The sequence below is a fragment of the Ochotona curzoniae genome, unplaced genomic scaffold (genome assembly GCF_017591425.1).
Source record: "Ochotona curzoniae isolate NIBS_2020 unplaced genomic scaffold, NIBS_Ocur_1.0 patch371, whole genome shotgun sequence".
NCBI classification, from domain to species: Eukaryota; Metazoa; Chordata; class Mammalia; order Lagomorpha; family Ochotonidae; genus Ochotona; species Ochotona curzoniae.
This window is the reverse complement of record NW_024466941.1, coordinates 620713-643194: the sequence shown is the minus strand read 5'-3', so window position 1 is coordinate 643194 and position 22482 is coordinate 620713. Positions and strand designations below refer to the sequence as shown.

At 38.6% G+C, this 22482-nt stretch overlaps 1 protein-coding gene across 1 annotated transcript in view; it reads right to left on the bottom strand.

Moving 5' to 3' along the window:
• Positions 1 to 22482, bottom strand: part of LOC121167455 (dynein heavy chain 14, axonemal-like) — a 404109-nt gene that overhangs the window by 127693 nt on the left and 253934 nt on the right. The window contains exons 13-23 of the mRNA XM_040996873.1: positions 18037 to 18301; positions 17520 to 17565; positions 16964 to 17061; positions 13864 to 14027; positions 12866 to 13210; positions 10388 to 10729; positions 9570 to 9939; positions 7552 to 7742; positions 4956 to 5201; positions 3151 to 3272; positions 22 to 193 (exon numbers count right to left, since the gene is read on the bottom strand). Of these exons, the coding sequence (XP_040852807.1) occupies positions 22 to 193; positions 3151 to 3272; positions 4956 to 5201; positions 7552 to 7742; positions 9570 to 9939; positions 10388 to 10729; positions 12866 to 13210; positions 13864 to 14027; positions 16964 to 17061; positions 17520 to 17565; positions 18037 to 18301 (2361 nt within the window). The remainder of the gene's footprint in view (positions 1 to 21; positions 194 to 3150; positions 3273 to 4955; positions 5202 to 7551; positions 7743 to 9569; positions 9940 to 10387; positions 10730 to 12865; positions 13211 to 13863; positions 14028 to 16963; positions 17062 to 17519; positions 17566 to 18036; positions 18302 to 22482) is intronic.

The following is a 22482-nucleotide window of genomic DNA, read 5'->3' as shown; positions in this document are numbered from 1 at the left end:
CCTCATTTTTTTTTTTTTTACCTCAAGCCTTTTCTTTATAAATTCAAGATGTTTATTACAATTTTTCAGAATTTCGGGTATTCTTTTGGAGATGATTATTTGCAAAGCATTCAGTCTGTTTTGTAGTTTGGATGTTATTTCTTTCCATGTGGAAATCACCTGAGAGAAAACTTTTGTTTCTTCTGGGAGCTGCCTTTAGAAAAAAAAAAAAAGGATGAAATTTTATATTTTTAAAGTCCTATGATTTAAATGTGCAACCTGAATACATTGCCACATTTCATGGTTTAATTTAGAAAGCACCTTTGTGCATTTTATTTTTCATCAGTCATTGATTAAAGGTAACTTCTGAGTGCTCACTTTAAATGAATAATACCCATACTAAGAAATGTAAGATCATTTAACAAGAGCATATTTACTATGTGGTAGAAGACAGATGTGCATGGATTCTACATAAAGTAGTGATTTGTGTGTCAATACATGGAATAAAACCAACCATGGGTGGAATTCGAGAGAAGCAGTGGGGTATGGAAGGGGCTTCCTGAACAGGACACTGCTTAATCTGGGTTCTGGAAGAGTAATCTGTTTAGGACATGAGAAGGCAGTGGATGCTCGGTCCAGGAACAAGCATATAGGAGGGGTTCCCTGAACGATCTACTAGTCTTAGGGGATGAGGAAATGCGAGGCAGGGGTCAGTCCTGGTACGGAAGGTTTCCTTCACAGAATGTTATCACTGTTTCCTCTCCTCTGAGAGCAGCATGTGGCTGCCTCTCCACATGCACATTGCTAATCTGCTGATAATGTTTGTTCTGCTGTTGAAGTATCTTCAAAAGTTGGTGGGCCAGCTCCTTCCTCTCTGCTCAGCTGGGTATCCCACAGCCATCCCACCCTAGTCATTTCCTTCAAATGCTTCATGCCTTGAAGTTGAGCGAGGAGGCCGTGAGGGGGAAGTCTTTAGGTGTGTGACATTTGATTTGACCTTCATGCACTAGATGGCAGCAAAAAATGTTGATAGACTTTGCAAAATGTCCCCAAATATGTAAAATCATACCTGGCCAACACTGGTCTAGCATACTCAAGCATTCTTCACAGAATTCTCCAGAGGAGGGAAGCCCCCTCCTAGACTCTAAATGTCAATTTCTCCTGAGAATACTTCCACCATCATCACCTTCCACACCTTGGGTGATTGCCCTAGACATGTCTGCAGCTTGATCAAAGTCCGAGTAGGAAATACCATGTCAATTAATGCCATAAGGTTGTAAATGGCTGTTGATGTTATGTTCGGGCTTTTAATTGATTGGGATGATAATTTGCTGGCTTTACCTTCAGACCAGAGATGGTCTCACCAAGAAATCGTTGAACCCACTAGGATAATAAGACACTGGACTTTATGCTTGGTAAATACTTTCAATGAAAGAACCTCAACTGAATTTGAACTGCGGTAACGCAGCAAGGTGGAGAAATCCATGGGGAGAGGGTTCGGTGAGGTGTGGGGGGAATCCCAGTGCCCATAACACTGTGTCACATAATGCAATGCAATTAATAATAAAAAAAAGTCCGATTAGGAGAGGAACTTGGATGTTCCCTTCTGCTAAGCACTCTCCCAACTCCTCTGGTGTTACGGTGAGGCTTGAGTCTCACCCATTCCCTTCACAACATTCTCCCTTAAGATGGATCTTTTGTTCTTTACTGCTTCCCCCACCCTCCCTGCCCCGATGCTTCCCATTGGGATCAGGGCTCATTGTCCCTCTGCATCAAACTATGGCCTATTATAGTCCATTTTTTTCTTTCCTTTAGACATATTTATAAGTGCTTTCGGCATCCCTTGTTTAAAAGCATCTTTTCAATCTCAGTAAATCCTGTAAAAGAGCAACGAGCAGTGGTATTTTGGTACTTATGTGTTTGGCTCTTCTATTAAGAAATTTTTACTAAAATGCAATAATGAAACTTAAAGTTGAGCCTCAAAGCTGTTGCAACCATTATGGATATGCTTAACTATGTGTGTGTGTGTGTTTTTTTTTTTTTACAACCATCTGCAGGTTAGCAGGAGAATACCAAGCTTTTGTAGGATACATAATAATACGTATAAAATATGGACATTATTCCCAGAAAAGCAGTTCTTTTTCAAACTTTTGATAGCTATTCTTTGTCCCCCAACTTATGCTTAGTATACTTATCTTGATATGAGTGGTCTTTCTTACCGTGCAAACCTTTCACTCACATACTTCATGACCTCCCACTTTATTTCAGAATGGCTCCTACACTAGCTTGTATGATTTACTGTGAATCATTAATGATTCCTAGATAGCTTCTTGGGTAACCATTCATCTCAACCAAGGCACTATTAACACTATTAGGTGATTACCCTTAGGAGTTAAAAGCTAATTGATTTTAATACTATGAATAAAAGCAAAAATAGAATTTTTAAGATAGTTTCCCAGGTCTTCTATTCCTTTACCTGGTCCAAATAAAAAACTTCTTATTAAAGTATGAAGGCTACTAAAAGTGTTTTTTACATATATTAAAACAACACTGATATTCCAGAAGTAAACAGACCCATCAAAGTATCATTTAAGGAAGATAACAACACATGTGACACTCTGCCCCATGGTCCTTTATACATATTCATGTTAATAATTGTGAAGGGGTGGGCACTTGGTCTTTGTGGGTAAGACACCTGTTAAGATGCCCATGTGCCATATCAGAATGTCTGATTTCAATATCCACCTCCAGCTCCTAACGTCAGCTTCCTGCTAATGTAGGCCTATAGAATAATAAAAAATAATAATAATAAAAAAAGGGAAGAAGACAGTAGCAAGTGGAGTTCCTTGATCCATGTGGGGATCCTGAGCCAGTTCATGCTCCTGCTTTGCTCTGTCTGTGCATCTGAAGAGTGCAGTAGTGGATGGGGTGTTTGTGCACACACTCCTTATATCCAATAGATACAAATTTTTAGAGTTGGAGAAATAAGGCTTTTTTTCCTAAATGTTAATACTTTTAAACTTCCTGTGAAAGAAAAAAATTTTTACTGAGCACATTATACTCAAATGTCTATACTGTTCATTTCTTAAGGATTACAGAAGATAACCAACCACTTTTTTTTTTCTTTTTCCAAATCTTAAGTGGGGTATTTTAAGTTTTTTTTTTTTTTACCTTTGTATTTCTAGACAGTTAAAGACTGGCTCAACATGAAGCCAGTTTCGTTGACAAGTCATCCATTCTTCAAGGGCATAAGAGAACACAGTCAGGTTATTAGTCCATTCATGCACAAGATCCTGCAAGGACAGAAACAAATATCTGGCAAATATACAAAATTGTATAGAGTCATAAAATAGAAACTAAGATAAACAGTGATTATCAGTCACTGTATTTCATTTTTGAAGTTTGAGATGTTTGTTTACCCAATTCTCTTATTATGTATACATGTTCTCAAAAAGGTTTGAGTAACACATATCGACATACAGAATTAAGCATAAATATTTCCCATTCAACATTTGTTTCATAATTCCTATCACAGAGGAAACACCATTAGGGAGTCCGTATGTTTTTTCAGCACTTTCCCCTTCAGCATAAAAGCAATTGTATTATTCTGCAATTCACTTTTTAAGAGATACCACTTTAAAATGATTTCAGAAATTTCTGTCATGTGGATATAACAAATCGTTTCCAAATATTATATTAAAATAGTAGAAAAATCATGGCAAATAAGTTAATCCTGAAATGCTTATTTGAAGATAATGAATTGGGCCATCCTTTTATCTGGCTACTCAAAAATAAAACCACTTGTAACTCATTTGTATTCGTTGTCTGATATTTACTTCCGTATGTCTTGATTTTTGAAAGTTTTACCGAAGTATGACTGACAGGTGGCAAACTGCACCATTTATAGCTGCATAGATTTTAACGTCTGCTTATACCTGTGGAATGATTAGCACAATGAAGACGATAAAAATCCATTACATGGAAAGGTTCCCTGTACAAACCCTTCCTCTACTCCTGTCTTACTTCTCATGCATGAACACAACACATCAATCTTTCACGCGAGTCCTAATTTCTGAGGGGTTTTTAGTTTTCCTTGCACAGACACTACACACCCATGTTTTGTCAGATTTACCTAAAAATATCACATTTAATATTATTGTAATTATTAAAAAATTTCAATATCTAATTGTTCAGTACCGATAGCTAGATTGAAGTTGATTCTTCTAGGATAATCTCCTGCCCTAAAAAGTTCCTAAAATTCATTTACTTTTTCTCAAAATAGATTTCATTGGTTTTAAATAGGTGCTTAGTATTAAATTCACGTGAATATAAGGAACATTTTATAGGTTTCTATTGCTTAACAGATGGACTAGGATTTTTCTTACAATGTTTAGTGGAACAGGTGACAGGATGTGGTAGGGAAGGAGGATGCAATATTCCACCAGTAAGCAGCATAATAAATGTATCTTTTGGTCCTCACAGGTGTCCTTTATCTGGCTAGGGATGCTCTCTTCTTGTTCTACACTGCTGCTGCTTTCCACTGGATGTTGCATTTTTTAAAAGCAGGTGTATGTGTGTGATCAATTACATTAATGCTGCCATTGACTATATCATTGTGCCTATTTTTGTTCCTTCCTGGAAGCTTTAAAATGATTTTTGGGCATTTCATTGGATAGTGGGCTGCCTGATGGGAAATAATAAGAAAACACTGAACATTGCTGGCAAAAATCAGAGTTTGTAGGATCATATGTTTTTAAGGTCTACATTTATTTTGTCCAGTCTGATTAAAATTTCTGAGAGTGCTCAATCCTCATTGTTTTCAAAGTTAGTTTCTGTACTCAAGCTGTTAATCTCATTCCTAAATATATAAATGCTTTACATAATCCAAAGTCAAATAAAAAATCACAGAATGGAAAAAATCAAAGTGAACAGAAGTTGAGAAAATTAAAGCATTTTCTTTTTACTGTAATGCTGACCTTAATGGGCCCAACGTAGGGAGAGCCTTTAATTGTTGCCAGTATGACTTGAGAATCTTCTAACTGAGCGAATATGTCATCCAAGGATGAAATTATTAAGACAGAATAGTTCTCTGTGCGATGAAGGACTAAATGTAAGGGCGTGGTATTCCAAAGATGAACAATCTTTGACAACAGCTTTTCAAGAGCAGCTTCATTAGTTGCTGAGGCGGACACTTCTTTGATCTCATGCTCATAATAAAATACCTAAAATGGACAGACTATTAAAACTGAGTTGGGCAAATAATTCCTGGTACATTTAAAATGCAAACCATGAAGGTACACTTTGAAAGGATCATCATGAATAACGGTGATCCAATTTCACATTGGGTTTCCATACCAACCAGAAACACCATGATCTAACCCTCAGGTCATAGGCCTTTTCAGCTTTTAAACCACCTACCTAAAGTTTTCATGCTCTGTGAAATTTCTGAATTTTCTTCTTACTTTAGTCATAATGAAGAATATGCATCCTCTGCCCACATGCAGCTGATGTTTACATCAGCTTTCTCTCCTTTGCACTAATAGCAATGGTATTTTCTTTAGTTTTGCTCCTTTATTCTGCCAACTGCTGAATTAATTGTGTGGAATTTTACTCTCCAATCTTGGGCTATATTCAGCTAAGAGAATGAAGCTCTAACGAACTTCAGCTCATGATTTCCCTTCCTTTACCACATGTCCTTGACGACCTGTCTCTCAAAATACATTGGCACTCTGTAAATGGGACTTCTTGCCATGTGTATCAACTTCCAGTTCCCCCTGGATAAATTCAAAGAATGTCACACCACAACAGAGGTAAACACAGAGCTTTCCATCTCTAAAGCTTCACATTCACTACCTAAGCTGATGACTTTGAATCCCTGGTTAGAAATAAGAATCCATCACCACTCCCTTGATCATTTCCACGGAGTGAAAGAATGAGAGTTGGGGGCCCAGTACAATTGCTCAGCTTGTTTCTAAGCGGAAGATGCCTATTCCCACAGTTTTGGGAGAGTTCAAATTAGAGTAGTTTACATCTGAACAAAAGTGAGCAGCTCCAGTCTCATTTTCAGCTTCTGAAATTGCTGTACCTAGGAATTAGCTACTCCCCTATTTCTACCTGCTCTAACTTTTGTTGCTTGCTATTATACTTACCCTCTACCCAAGACTGAAAAATCACTGTATTGGGCTCGGTGTGATGATTCAGTGGCTAAATCCTCACCCAGTATGGGTGCTGGTTAGTGTTGTGGCTGCTCCACAACACTATCCAGCTGCCTGCTCATAGCCTGGGAAAGCAGCATTCAATGGCCCAAAGCCTTGGGTACTTGCACCCACGCAGGAGATCTGGATGAAGCTCCTGGCTCCTGGCTTTGGATCAGCTCAGCTCTCACTATTGTGGTCATTTGGGGGAGTGAACCAGTGAATGGAAGATCTTTGTGTCTTTCTCTCTGTAAATCTGATCTGCCTTTCCAATAAAATAATTAAGTCCTTAAAAAATGAAAAATCATTGTATTATTGACAAGTGGTAGATTTTTAGCATGCTGGTTTGAATCAACTTAGCTGTTGGCAACGGCCCTTACATCCTGAAGTTATCTAGGTATCATGTTGAATCCCTCATTGTCACACAGACCAGTAAGGATAATAATAAGCTCTAATAATATCTCAGGAAAAGAATATTTAAATGGGATGAGTGGGAGAGAGCAAGAAAAAATTCAATGATTCTTCCATGATTTTTAGTGTAACTAAAACAATGAAGGTACTACCACCAACTGATATGGGGAAGATGCATTGTAGATTTTGGTAAAAGGAGAATGAAAAGTGAACACATTTGTCATGCTAACTGTGAAATATCTCTTAGAGATGCAAGTGGTGACCCTGAATAGGAAGTGGGATATGTAAGTCTGAAGTTCAGAAATGAAGTTGAGATTAGGACTGAAAATCAAAATAATTAATTTTTAAAAATAAATTAGCTTTTTGAAGTTTTTTTAAATCCCACATTCCTCATCACAACAGATCATTTGCTAGACTTAAAGATTTTAAATGCTGGTTATTGTTACATATCATTAATCATGAAACATTAAATCTAGATGAAGCTTATTGTAAGATGTGCATGGCAAGGAAACATTTGAGTCTTGAGAATACTGGAAAATGTGTTTTTATATTAAAACTTATATGGCAAAGCTTATTAAAGCTTTTAAAATGTAACAGTAAACTATTGGTAAAACTATCCTAACATGTTCTTAATAATATATTAATTTTATACAAAACAGAACTACAGTAATTTTGATTTTCCTATTCCTTTAAGATATATTCTGTTAGTAGTAGCATGGCCAAATAATACAATATTAATTTCATTTGTCGTGCATGAAAATTAGTATCACTCATTTCTAATCACAAAGATTATAATGGTATGAAGTCACTCACTCAGCCTCTCCACTGAAATTTAATTTCCTCCCACCTATTGTCTGACAGACTTACTCTCCTATTCCGATAGCTGATTTTACTAATTCCTGACTGTTGTACAATCACTTACCTACTTACAATTGGCCCTTCTGGTATTCAAGCTATTTTCATTTACCTTGTGGTTTAGAAGGTCCTCGATTGTACGGCTTTTGGAAAGGGTAACGGACTTCCCAGTGATTTCCTGGAGAGCCTCCCAATGCCTGGGCTTGAGATGAGGGTTTCCCAGGGCTACGATGACAGGCAACTTGTGCTTAAACTCTGTCACTGATTGCTTAAGATTTGTGAGCACATCATTGGCAGGCAAACCTATAAATTACAAAAAGGCAGCAGGTCTATAATATTTTCATTGTATTTTAGCAGAAAATTGATAACGTACAATTTTTTTAGAACTTTAACAACCTTAAATCAGTTCTTTGGAATTTGAATTGTAATAAAAGACAATAAGCTTTATTAACCTTACCATTTTATAAGAATCAACGATAGATTAAAATAAAAAGATAATTATCAGGACAGGTGACTAAAATCCCAGATGATTAAAGCCCAGTAACTGCAGTACTTCCCCAATTTTCACAGACTAGATAAATATAGAGCTGGATACGTATACGCATACATACACACACAACTGTTTTATATTTTGAACTTTTAAATTTGGTTAACTGAGAACATTAAGCATAAAAAAAGATCACATCGGGCCTGGTGGCATGGCCTGTGGCTAAAGTCCTCACCTTGAACATGCAGGGATCCCATATGGACGCCGGTTCTAATCCCGGCAGCTCCACTTCCCATCCAGCTCCCTGCTTGTGGCCTGAGAAAAGCAGTCGAGGACGACCCAACGCTTTGTGACCCTGTACCCATTTGGGAGACCAGGAAGAAGTTCCTGGCTCCTGGCTTCAGATTGGCATAGCACTGGCCGTTGTGCTCACTTGGGGAGTGAATCATCGGATGGAAGATCTTCCTCTCTGTCTCTCCTCCTCTCTGTATATCTGACTTTCCAATAAATAACTAAATCTTAAAAAAAATCACATCTACTACTACCATTTTTAAAAAGAAAATATTTGTAACACTGAAATATAGGAAATGTAGATGACCTGTTCTCTGGCACTGGCAAAGCATGGAATGAGGAAGCTCAAAATTTACAAGCTTTGTAACTTATAAGCTCACAACAAACCACGGAATGATGAAGCTTAAAAAATTTTGAATGTTTATCCTTATAACTTACTTTTTGCTCAATTTAGAAAAAGGGTGGAAATACATAGACAAAACTGGGGACTCATGAGAATTAAAAGCCATACACGCATAACTTGTAATGATAAGACTTCCTTTATAAAGCTCTACTGATTAGCAACGTATTTATGAAGACCTTTTAGAATCAGATGTCACAAGACTAACGGGGCTTTTGCCATTTGAGTCTTTGACAAAGAGCAAAATTTCATCCAGGAAACTACAAATAAGGGAAAATATTGTCTACTTGTTATTTTGAAACTTGTCCTAGGAAGCCAGGGCAGGACAAGCTGGAAGGTGTGGATGCAGGGTCAGGCTGAAACAGAAGATTCTGATGGCCTGAAGCTTCTCTAAACTTTGTGTGACACTACTGTATAATTTAGAAGAAACACGAAATTTTTTTTTTTTTCTGGAGAAGACATTTAACCTGTGGGAGCCCAGGATGTCCTCTCGGCCAGCCTGTGCCCTTACACTCTCACCATGGCTGCACTTACGCAGCACCAAGATTTCAAACTGGATGATTAGCAATGTGGAAAGATCTCTCCAAATGCTTTTTTGGCTTTCTCCCACTCCTGAAAGGTCACCTTAAGTAGACACAGCCAGGATCTGGGTAGGCAATGGTGGATGATTATCAGAATACGTAAGCAAGGCCTTGGGACGCAGCATCAAGGTTAGTGGACTGTAATTCTACTCAGCTTTTAACAAAAGATTTTAAAATAGTCTTTTTTTTTTTTTAAGATTCTTTGGTAAAATTTTGATCTTTTTCTTGGTTCACCAAATAGTTTCTGTCTGTACAGTTTCTAGCTATATCTGTCTGCCTCTGCCTGCAGGTGAATGTAGCATGGCCAGCCATGAGGCCCAGTGGGCCTCTATGAGTAGTCCTGGGGCAGAAAATTTAACACACACACTCACCTTTTTCCAGTGAAAGGATTGTGTGCATGCACTTGAAGACATTTTTCTGTATCGATTCTACATCAATAGCATGAAGAAAACAATTCTTCCATCCCCGAAAGAGGGTACCCCATTCCTCTCGTGTTTCCCATAGCAACTTCCTCAGACTTAAGTCACTCTGGATGTCAGAGATTTCTGTGAACACAATCTGTGTAATTTCCTCCATCGTGAGAGAATGCATTGAGAAGTGGCAGTCGTCGAAGCGGTCCTGATAGCCGGAACATGATCTCACTCTGTGAGCTAAGCTTGCAGCCTCCTCAGACAGGGTCTGAATCATCTCCTTAGCAGTTGCCATTTGAGTCCCAACACACAACAGAACAGGGGTTCTTATCTGAAACAAAAAAAGTAAAAAACCGCACTGTCCATAACTTAATGTTCTACTGACAGAGCCCTGTGGCTGTGTAACCTAAGTGTTGTTAGCAACTTGGAACTGTCATCACCATGTGCTCCAAAGTCCTAGCACGATGTTAGTTCCTAACACTTGTTAAACCGTGGGCTCTTCTGGGCAGTCCGTTGACATCTATGATTGTCTTTGTTGACTATATTCATTCATAGGTAAAGAAAACGCTACATCCTAGTCAATGAAAACACTTGTAGAGAGGTAATTTTATTTCCCATTCAAGCTCACAAATCACCAAAATTGTGTCTGTGAACCCCAAGGTGGGAATACTTGGTTTAGATCAGCCAAGAGTTCATGAAAAGCACAGATCCAAACGCATGGCATCCATGACACTAAGAACAAAATTTTAATGGGAAAAAAATGCACTAAAAGGACTCACTTTTGTTTTTAAATTACTAACATCAACCCGTAGACCAGTGACATATGCTTCCAAATTGTCTCTGAATTTAACCATGGTAGCATCTTTGTTTGTTTCATGTAACTTCACTGAAGTTTTCAGTTGACTGAACTTGGCCAGGAGGACTTTATACATTGCAATTAGCTGTTCTGAAATATGGATCTGGAAATTCTGCACAACAGAATACAGTTGAGAAATTGCCACATGCTCAGTTTGCAACTGAGATATTTTTGAAGAAATTGTGTCCAAAAAACCAAAATGTTCCACAAATTCTTCTATTTCAATGGGATTACATTCCAGCTGTCGCAAAGATGATTCTACGACCTGCAATCATTAACATGTCAATTATAATCATGTAATGACTTTTTACTCATTTAGAAGACCATTTAATTTTAATGATATAAATGTAATTTCAGAAAAGGCATCACACAGATATGATTTAATTACTAGGACATCAACATGATCAAATCCTGCTGTTCACAGAATGTGTCTGAATGTGTATCACATATAAAATAAATGCTACTAAGACATGAAAGTAAAATTCTGATTATTTTAAGGAAATAAATGTAATGAAAATAGCAAGAGTATAACTGGTGTTTGAATAGCAATGAGTGTCGGGTCTTGAACATTTATGTACTAGAATTTTAAAATTTTTATAATTTATGCAAAGTGGACACATTTCATATATATCACAATACATATATTTTTAAATGTTTTTTTTTTTTATTGGAAAGAAAGATTCACAGATTAAAAAAAAGAGAAAGATTTTCCATCTGCTGGTTCACTCTCCAAGTGGCCACAATGGCCAGAGCTGAACTGATCTGAAGCTAGGAGCTTTTTCCAGGTGCGGGGTCCCAAGGCTTTGGGCCATCTTCTGCTGCTTTCCCAGGCCACAAGCAGGGAGCTGGATTGGAAATGTAGCAGCTGGGACACAAACCAGCACTCATATGGATCCCAGCGCTGGCTAGCAAGGATCTAGTCACTGAGCCACTGCACAGTATAACATTCAGTTATACTTTCAAAGATCAATTTTCAGTCTCCAAAAATTGACTTTTTACATATGTCTTCATGTTTTCCCTTAATTATATTTTATTATAAAAATAGATCACCATGCAAAATAAAGTTTATACAGGGGGACCTGTCATGATAGCCTAGCAGCTAAAGTCCTCGCCTTGCATTTGTTGGGATTCAAATGGGCGCTGACAATGAGATTATTCGGCTATAAAAACAATGGAATTCTATCACTTGCAGCAAAATGGTTCAAACTGCCTTCATGTTGACTGAAATAAACCAAACACAAAAATATTGCCTGGTCTCCCTCACATGTGGAACTCAAATAAGAAATCAGAATGTGAGTGAGTTATCTGCACCCCTATGTTTATTGCTACTCAATTCACAATAGTAAGATTTGGAGTCAATCCAGATGACCATTACCTGATGACTGGATAAAGAAAATGTACATATATACTACGGAAATACTACTTAGCCATTAAAAAAAAAACCACTTTTGTCTTTTGCAACAAAATGGATACAACTGGAAACTATCATGCTATTATGTTTAGTGAAACAGACCAGTCCCCAAAATGCAAATATCTTGTCTTCCCAGATCTATAGTATACGGAGTATAAAAACATTTAATGTATGTGAGTGAAACTGACATTTTGAGATTTAGTTACAGCCCTTATCTCTTGAAGCAAAGTAGTTTCTTAAACACACTATTTGTTGAACTCTTTATTTAATGAAGGATTAAACTTGTGATTATAAAATAGACTGCTACTATGCCATTCTAAAAATCATAAGAAAAACCAAGAAAAGGAGAGAAGAACCACTAAACTCTAAAATCTGTATACATGAAATACATGAAATTCGCTCATCTTATATAAATAAAAATGTAATAAAAAAGAAAAAAGTGAAAGGAGGGAGGAAGTGAATGATATAGGATATAATTTTGGATGTCAAAAATTTTTAAGGGGCCCTGCACCGTGGCCTAGTGGTTAAGTCCTAGCCTTGAACACGCCGGGATCCCATATGGGTGCCGGTTATAATCCCTGTAGCCCTGCTTCCCATTCAGCTTCCTGCTTGTGGTCTGAGAAAGCAGTCAAGGACGGCCCAAAGCCTTGGGATCCTGTACCCGTGTGGGAGACCAGGAAGAAGCTCCTGGCTCCTGGCTTTGAACTGGCTCAGCTCCAGCCATTGTAGCCACTTAGGGAGTAAATCATCAGATGGAAGAGCTTCTTCTCTGTCTCTCCTCCTCTCTGTCTATCTGCCTTTCCAATAAAAATAAATAAATCTTTAAAAAAATTTTTTCCAAAGATGTGAATTTTGATCAAGGACAGGAGCATGTTAGCACATCAGAATTTTTCAGAGAATACTAATCGTATATACGTTACAAGTACTTTTTAAAGTGACCAATTCTTATCTGGCAGATTCTTACACAATAGGAATTTTCCAAATACTCACTGCCAGTAGATTTGCATTTTTTCTTTCGATGACTGATTCCAACAGGGTGTGAACCACCTGTATGGAGTTGTCAACACAGGGTAAACACTGTGACTGATATTCCAGAGTTGTAACTTTGAAAATACCAATGCGCTTTTCAATGACCATATCCACCATATGCCCGTGATAGTTTCGGAGTTTATTGAGTAGAATTTTAAACTCTTTTGGAGTTAATTCTCCCACGGATGGCAGTCTCACGCTAATGATCTTGGCTTTCCCGATCATGACGTTGTACTTGATGAACGTGGAGCTATAGTCATTGACGAGGCCCATGCAATCACCAATGATGGTCAGGAGATTCACAATCTGCAAGTGGACATGCAGAAAGCTTGTCAGCATGGTCATCTCAAGAGTGAACAAAGTGAGATGTGGGATCCATTTTGTTTGGAGCCTTAATTAACTGTTTTGATATGCTAGAAGCAGCAGTTTTGGAAGCACAGGTAACTTTCTAATAATTGGATTTCGTGTAAAGTTTCACTCGGCTATTGGACTTTAAAATTGAAGAGACCAATCAGTTGTTCTCTTGCTCACCACACATTTTAGAGTAAGGCGTGTAGCCTTAGGAAAGGCTGTAACAGATTCCTGTAGGACATACAGCCTCATCCAATTCCAAAGGCAAAGCCAGTTTAGATAGGGTGGAATTCCGACCTAAACACAGCCGATGAGAGTCTTTTGTAAATTTGAACAAAGACATCTAGATAGATGTCCCTGTGCAGCTTTGGGGGCTGGCAGATCAACTTATGTTATGGGAGCCAGAAAAGAAAGCTCATTTTCATATTGGAAGCTGGAGGAAACAGAAGTGAGCAGAAGTAAGTTTATGGGGAAGGCAATGGAGAAGAACATTGGGAATGAGTTTCAAGTTGACATGAATTATGATACTCTAACTTTTAAAAATCCACCTAAGTGGTCATCTACCCTTTAACCAAGCATTTCCCCAAACCAGCTGTGTCATAGCTTACTTTATTCTGGTAGTCAGGATCCATTTCAAAAAGTAGCTGATGATCTGGCCATTCAGTCTTTTTAGTTTTTTTTAGACATTCTCTATCATTAGATAAACTCGTAATTGGAAGCAAGTCAGTAAATATAGAGAGCCGGGCATCTTGGCATAGAGGAGTGATTGTGGCTAAAACACATAATTCAGAAGTCAATATTTGCATATTTCTCCAAGTCACACTTCAGAATTATCCATGACATCTAGGATTATTGAAGACAAAGGCTTTTTTGTTTAGGTTAAGCTCTATTGTTATGATGCATGAAATTTAATACTGGAGCCAGGTTTGGATTGAATATTACACAAATGAAAGAACCACAGATAGGTAGTGGGGTGATGGTGAAGGAGGGAGGTCTAATTTACATGGAAAACAAAAATATATCCGTGAACACATATTCATATTTGGAATTTTCTATTAAAGGGAACACAAAGTTGGAACACAGTGTCTGCTGTCAGTTCATAGGCTGGCTGGACAGCTGATGTTCGTAGGCAAAAAGAAAACAAACAGCTGGGTGAGACAAATGCTTCGGTTTTTTCCTCTTCCTCCTATACCCACAAGTGGGGAGGGCAGTGGGGCCTGCTCTCGCTGCATCGATGCCCAGGGAAGGAGTTGGTCATTTGATGTCTAGGTAAAAAATTTTTAGACACAAAACGAAAGCACAATCTATTAAAGAAAAATCTAAAGAATTATACTTTTAGCAAAATGAACAAGAATTTAAACACAGGGCTTGACCTGGGAGAAAATGTCTTCAAGTCACATGTAAGCTAACAGACTCAGCTCAGGGCACATATAAAGACCTTTCACAACCCAACTTAAGAGTAAACAAACACTCCCAATTTGATAAAAGAAGATACACAGATGGTAGATTAGCATGACAAAGAGTAAAAAAAATTAATTATTAATGGAGCACAGATTGTCACAAGGAGATATCACAAAGCATCTATTGTCAGAATTTTTTCATTAAGCCATTCTACTATCAAGCACTGATAAGAATATGGATGGACCAGAACTCATATTTGCTGTTAGGAATGCAAAAATCATACAATCATTCTGGAAACAAAATATGGCATTTTTATCAAGTGAAACATATATCTACTTACGATCTGGCAATCCTACACCTAAATATTCGCACACAAAAAACCCCAAAATGCGTTCATGCAAAAACCTGTATGTGCATCTTTTTAGAAATCTTTTTTAAAAGATGTATTTATTTTTATTGCAAAGGCAGACTTATAGAGAAAAAGGAGAGACACAGGGAAAGATCTTCTGCCACTGATTCACTCCCCAAGTGACCTCAACAGCTAGAACCAAGCCAATCCAAAGCCAGGAGCCTCTTCTGGGTCTCCCATGTAGGTATAGGGTCCCAAGGCTTTGGGCCCTCCTTTACTGCTTTCCCAGGTCATAATCAGGGAGTTGGATGGGAAGCAGGGCCTCTGGGATTAAAACCAGGACCCATATGGGATCCCGGCATCACATGCAAGGCTAGGACTTTAGCTACTAGGCTACTGCACTGGGTCCTGTTTTTAGAAATCTTACTCATAATTGCTCAAGACTAGAAACAACCCAGGTTTGAATGGATAAACAGTCTGTTTATGGTATGTGGTACATCTAGACAGTGAACTACAGCTCAAAGAAACAGAACATTGAGTTAGCCAACAGAAGGGATGAGTGTGCCACTCCCTCCAGTGAGTTTCAGATCTGGATTCTTGTGTTAGGCTTCTACCATGGTCTCCACAGCCCTAGTTCCTGGCTCACCAGTCTCCTCCTCCTGTGATCCCATGTTGTGGCTACACCGTTGTCTGTACAAACTTTCTCCCACTTCAGGATCAAGCAGTTCCCAGAACTGGGGAAACACCATGTGTCCTAAATGGCTAGGTTGTTGGTGATGCTGCTATGGTTGGAACCTGCTAACCATTGGGTCTGAGGGCCACCCAGACCTATTTTGACCAGAAGCCAAAGTCTGTATTATTTTCTATGTGAGATCAGTGCAATACACTGACCTGGAAGTGAGTTTGCTCCCAGTTTAGTGCATGTGTAGCTCACTGTTGTCCCTCCAATCTTCGCCTTTGCCACACTGTACAAAATGGCACCTGATGTGCCACTCATAGAGTTCTGGACCTGCTAGTTATTAAATCTAGGGGATACCTGGACCTATTTTGGGTGAAACCTGTAGTATGCCATGCTGGCCAGAAATGAGTTTGCTCCCAGCTTAGTGCATGTATAGTCCTGTCCCAAAGCTTTTACTTCTCTACACAAAATGGTGCCCAATGCAACTCTGGTAGGGTTCTGGGCTATAAATTCCACCCTGTTCCCACACCACCTGTATGGGATTTGCTGCTCTGTCTCTGCTCCTGGTTAAATCAAACAAATCAGCAGGATGGGCAGTTTTTTGCCTGGGTTCATCTGCTAAGCTCCCAGTGAACTCCCCTTCCCACTGGCTGCTGGTGGAGTTCTGGCCACCAGTGGAGCTCTAATCACTGCCCCGACTGCCACTGGAGTATCTGGTCAGTGCAACAGCACACCGTTGTCTGCTGCTTTCCCGCGTCTGTCAGTCTCCAGGTGTCCCTCTACAGAAAGCCTGTCTTCACCTATTTGCTGGAATGTGCCATCTCTTCTTCCCCCTGGCTAATGATTCTCAATCTGTTTAAATGTGTCCTTATCCTGGTCCATCATCTTGATCCTACCCCCATCATTTCCCTTTCTCACTCTCCATTTCCCCCTCCTGCTATTGTTTCCTGCATTATCACAATAGTGTAGTCCCTTAGTTCAAGTTACAAATTTATCTTTCTGACATTTAAAAGTGTCATACAATTCTAAAGTGCATGATTGGGAACACTGAAGCCTAGGGCTATTTTCCTAATTCCCATCTTTCACATATTTTTTGGTTAGGTATACAGTTCACAAATGTACACTTCTGGGTCCCAAATAGTGAATTTAGAAGAAATTTCTGATTTCCTAATATTGTGCAACATCTGCCACATCCTTGAGTAAAAGCTTCAGATACTAACATGCAAGAAAATACTACCAAAAAAGGTGATGCATTGCTTTAAATATTTAAGACACTTACTTATACGTTTTTCAATTTTGGCCAACATATCTTGAATTTTCATAGAAAACTCCAATCTGTTAGGATCCACAGAGAGATGGATAGGGAAAGCCGAAAGGCTGAGAAAAAATAAACAATAAAAGCATTGCTCAGAAGGATATAATAAATATAAAATATAATTACTTGCCATTTCAAAGTAATGAAATCCTACCATTTGCAACAAAATAGATGAACCTGAAGAATATATCAAACGAAATAAGCCAGACACACAAATATCACATCTTCTCTTATTTGAGGAAATCAATATACAGAGAATATTTGTGTGGACATCATATCATTTGGAATATAGTTAAATATCACTTCACCAAATAATACCATATCTGACAATACGCAGAGCCTCTGCTCCCATTAATGATCAGTATCATGAATCCCCCGCTTTGTGATATTAACAATTCCATTTTCAGGAAAAATAGTATATATGAGTATAATGTCCTCATATGATGTGAATGTGGCAAACTGTTAAGTTTTAAAGCAAAAAAGCACAGGCTTCTAAAAAAGAAAAAAGTTGAATACTTACTCGCCATATATGTACTTATTCGCAAACTCAGTTGTGAATTCTGTGTCTGTAAGATGTCATTGAAACAAAGAAAAGAAAAAGGTGATTGACACTGATTTCAGATAAATGACAAAGCAATGTATTTCAGAGATTTCCAGATGACCTAAAAATAAGTTAGCGAGCCCACTGAAAGGTAGGATGCAACCAATAGATGCCAGTTCCTTGGGGGACAAAGGAGATCTCAACTGGAGCCAGGAGTACCTTTGTAACACACACCTGCCACTGCTCATGCTGATGGAGAAAGGCTGAGACCCCTCCCAGCAAGAAGCTGTAAATATATCCCGGTGAGGGGAATGACAGTGTTGTAACTGACAGGTGCCATGAGTGATCTAAATATGCAAGCTTACTTTTAGCACCATCTAAAATGGGTAAAACCCATCTTTCATGAGCTGATAATACACAAGTGATGAACATTTTCCAACATACGTTTCACTGGCTAAGACATTTCACTTCATTTTCAGTAGTTTTTTTGTCCTACCTGATAGAACATACTCGAGGCTGTACAAGGGCTTGTTTGTTTCCTTGGTTTTCTGGAGTTCTTCAGAGAAGTTACAGCTGTCATAGTAGTAGTCTGCATTCTCCGACTCTTTGGCATCTTCGCACAGCACGTACTTTTCAGAGTATTGGTCGGCACATTCATGAAAGCTCTCTTTGGAGTCTTCTGATGAATTACTCTCAGTATACTCTCTCAAGCGCAGATTTACTTCAAATATTGGTGCATATATTGTTTGCAAATTCAAAGTCTAATTTAACAGATAGGTTAGAATGCCAGTGACAACATGTAACCAATGAATAATACACTGAGATTTGCAATGATAAATTTTAACTCTAGTCTAACAGAATAGTCACATATTACCACATATCTAATGCTTGTGTGTTAAAATAAATCCAACATGACCTAACTGGTAATTTATGACAGATTCTCCCTCCACCAAATTGTGTAGATTGATGTCAGAGTAGATACGTATTAGTAGCATGAGAGAGTATCAGACATACTTTCTTAGACCCCATCACAAGAGATTTGCGGACAGAGTCCAGGACTTGAGATCAGCTTCAAGTTCAACGGCAATCCTACACTGCACTCAGCTTTAAGAACTATGAATAAGAAACACACTTCAAGTCCATGACTACAGATGCCAGTTCTTCACTCATAGGTACATATTCTAGTACAACTATCTCCACTGAAAAACAGTTAATTTTAAATATCAGTATCTTATGCCATGTTTTTAAAATTAAGCTCTATCTGGGTATGAGTTCTTAATTAACCTTTTTTCCCTCATGTTTTATAGTATGTCATGTTTGACATGGCTTTTGCATAATTACTCCTACATGTTTCTCAGATGATCATCTGAATTACCTGTTAGAACATCCAACTCTTAGATTCAGTCGTGAAGTAGAATGAAATTCCATTAGTGCGCCACTAAGCTACTGGGGAAAGAGCATGAATGGATGCTGAAGCTAACTTCTAAGTCTTAAAGTTTTACAGGTGCTGTGTGTGTGTGTGTGTGTGGGTAGGGGGGATGAATCAAGCAGACACTGTGGTACAGCAGGGCTAAGCCACCACTTTGACAATTCCGGTTCGAGTTCTGCCCACTCAGCTTCAATCCAGCTCCCTATTAATGCTCCCGGGAAGCAATGAATTATGACCCAAGCACTTGATGTTTTTCTGTCCATGTGGGAGACTCAGGTGCAATTATTGACTCATGGCTTCAGCCTGGTCCATTCTTGGTGGTTTTGGACTTTTGGGGAGTAAACCAGTAAATGGAATCTCTCTCTCTCTGTTCTCTTCCTTGCACATAAACGGATGAACAAATCCATTTCAAAAACAAAAATTTACACAAAGAATAGATATTTGGCACAGAGGTTAAACCAGGTGGGGCTTGGATGCTGACATCCCATATTATTGTGTCTGAGTTTGAGTCCTGGCTCCATTTCAAAATTCCTGTGGGGACATGCTCTGGATAGCAGCAGAGGTAGCTTACATGCTTGGATCCCTGACCCCTCATGTGTGAGGCTTAGACTGAGATAAGGTGCTGGATTCTCCTGGTCCAGACCCACCTTCTGGTGACTGAACCGGCAGATGGGAGAATGATCTCCTTCTCTCTGCCATTCAAATAAGTCAATTAATACATTGGTTAAAAGAAGTTCTCACAGAAGGGGACAGTTCCCATCTCAGATGTTGAAAAAAATCACAGAAATGGAACTGTACACTTCAAATGATAAAATTCTATGCTACGTATTGGGTTTATCCCAATAAAAGAGAGACAATTCCTAACATACGTAAGATATTACTGATCTTACTCCAGAAAATAACTTCTAACTCTGAGAATGACTGGTCTTCAAATCTTATAGCTTCAAATCATAGCTTCCAATATTACAATATGTAAGAATTTTCCTATAACCATCCTTTATATATAATTAGTTACTATTTGATAATTGTTTCTTATGTCCCAGCACTTGGTAAGCAATTTACCTTTACCTCATCCTCCTATTGACCCTGGGAGTCAGAAGCTGTTACTCATATTGTACATACAGACACTGAAAGTCAGGGAGCCTAAATTGCCAAAGACGTACTGTGGGCATGTGGTGGAGCTACAGATCGGTAATGGGTCTATCACTCCAAAGTCCTTCATTAGCACATGAAATAGGGCTTGAAAACCTCTTGGTGATAATATATATATCTTTTGGTTGTTACGTTTTGGGGTTAAGAAGAAGCCAATAAACATTTTGGTTTTATTAAATTATATACTCCAAAAAATAGCCACATCTAAATAAATCAAATTCTGTATCCTGCAAAATGGGAGTGGAAGAAGGAGGAGAGAGTACCAAATGCACAACTTAGGTCTTATCTCTCTCATTACCAACACTGCCCTTTTCATCTGGTTGCACACAAGCACCTTTGAGTCGACATACCCTACAGTAAACCAGTTATCTATCTCACCTGGAGTTAGATACAAGAATTCCAAAGAAGCACCAATGTGAGTTTAGAACAAATACAAATAAGAGGAAACCAAAGTCAGGTACTGGAGTACAAAGTATGAGCAAGATGCCAAAGCCTTCACTGAAGGAGAAAGGAAGGAACTGGGGTAGGGTGAGTCCTACCAGCTTCACAAGAGAGTGTCAGTAAAATCTACTTGCAACAACCTGGACAATCAGAAGCAGTGCAGAACTGGAGAACATGTAAATGAGAATTTCTGTTGCCAGACATCTATAACTGTTACTTAACAGATGTGGACAAAGTTGTAAGATCACACTGACAAAGTAAAAAATTAACAAGGAATTATCTAAAATATACACACAGACTTCTAAAAATCAGTAAGAAATTCAACAGTAAAAATTGTTAAAAAATCATCAACAAAGTGATTCATAGTAGTAAAATAATCAATAACAAATGTGAAATCTCATTGGAAATAGAGGGGCAATATTTATCATATCAGATTGAAGAAGTTCTTTTTTTTAAAAAAAAGATTTATTTTTATAACAAAGTCATACACAGAGAGGAGGAGAGACAGAGAGAAAGATCTTCCATCCATTGATTTACTCCTGAAGTGGCTGCAATGGCAGGAGCTGAGCTATCCGAAGCTAAGAGCCAGGATCCTCTTCTGGGTCTCCCATGCGGGTGTAGGGTCCCAAGGTTTTTGGGATGTCCATGACTGCTTTCCCAGGCCACAAGCAGGGAGCTGGATGGGAGGCAGGGCTGCTGGGGTTAGAACTGGTGCCCTTATGGGATTCTGGTGTGTGCAAGGCTAGGACTTTAGCCACTAGGCTACTGCGCTGGGCCCTGGAGAAGTTGTTACTCTTTTTAAAATAATCAAATACAAAGAAAGGCCTTGTATGAAACAAAGATATGGAGATACCGGTGTGAAGAAATACACCTGTAGTGAGAATGAAGCTTCCATGTTGTCTTGAATGTGGGGTGGCAGTGTTTTCAGTCAAGTGCATGGAGCCCGTGAGTTACTCAGCAAGCTGATTTTTACCTCGTTCACAGAAAGTCTGTAGGAGGCTGTTTATTGCAATCTTGTCAGTAGTAGGAACGTGTTAGAGAGAACTTCAGTTGTGTACAACCAGTGGACAATACTACTAAATTTGATATTACAGAAATGCTATGTAGCAACTGGGAAAAAAATACCATCTCTCTATAAATACTGTCTTAGGTTGGATTTCCTGGGAAGCAGACCCCAAGAAAGGTAATACGTTTGATGAAGCAGTATGATTAGGGTCAACACCTGTGGAAGGGAGGGGAGGAAAGCAGGTGTGGCCAAGAGTGAGAAGTCCAAAGACGATGCAGTCCAAACAGCGAGCCTTCCTCATGCCTTCTCCCATCACCCTCACCAGTGGTCAACCAAGGGGGCCTTCTGCTCTTGAACTTGAATCTCCGAAACTTTCAGTTAAACCTTTTTTTTCTTTTAAAAAGTAGGCTGCTTCCTGGTATCTCATTGTAGTCATGAAAATATGACTACTAAAAAATACAAATCTAATACAAGAAAAACACTCAATATGACGAGTAGTACTATAAGAATACTTAAGGCTCAGTTTCAGCGTCTGAGCAATGGTCAGTATGAAACAACTTAACAGGATCTCCACGTGAACAGAATGACCTTGTCTGCTGAGAAACCGTGCGATGCCTATCCGGAACTTTGAAAAGGGTCATGATGTTGATTTAACGTTAATACAGAGGAAAGAATGGATAGAGTGCGTGTGTGTTTGACATCTTTCTGCTCCAAACTGTCTATCAAAGAACTAGTAGAAGCAACTAAAACAATGATTCATTTAGTGTACAAGTCAGGAATATAAAGACTATAAAGCATTTAAACGAACAAGTGTTCAAGAGTTTCATTAAAAATAACTATGGAAGACATTAAAGAATAATTACAATCATGGGAGGATAATTGAATACCATGAAATATTAACTTCTCTCCCCTGA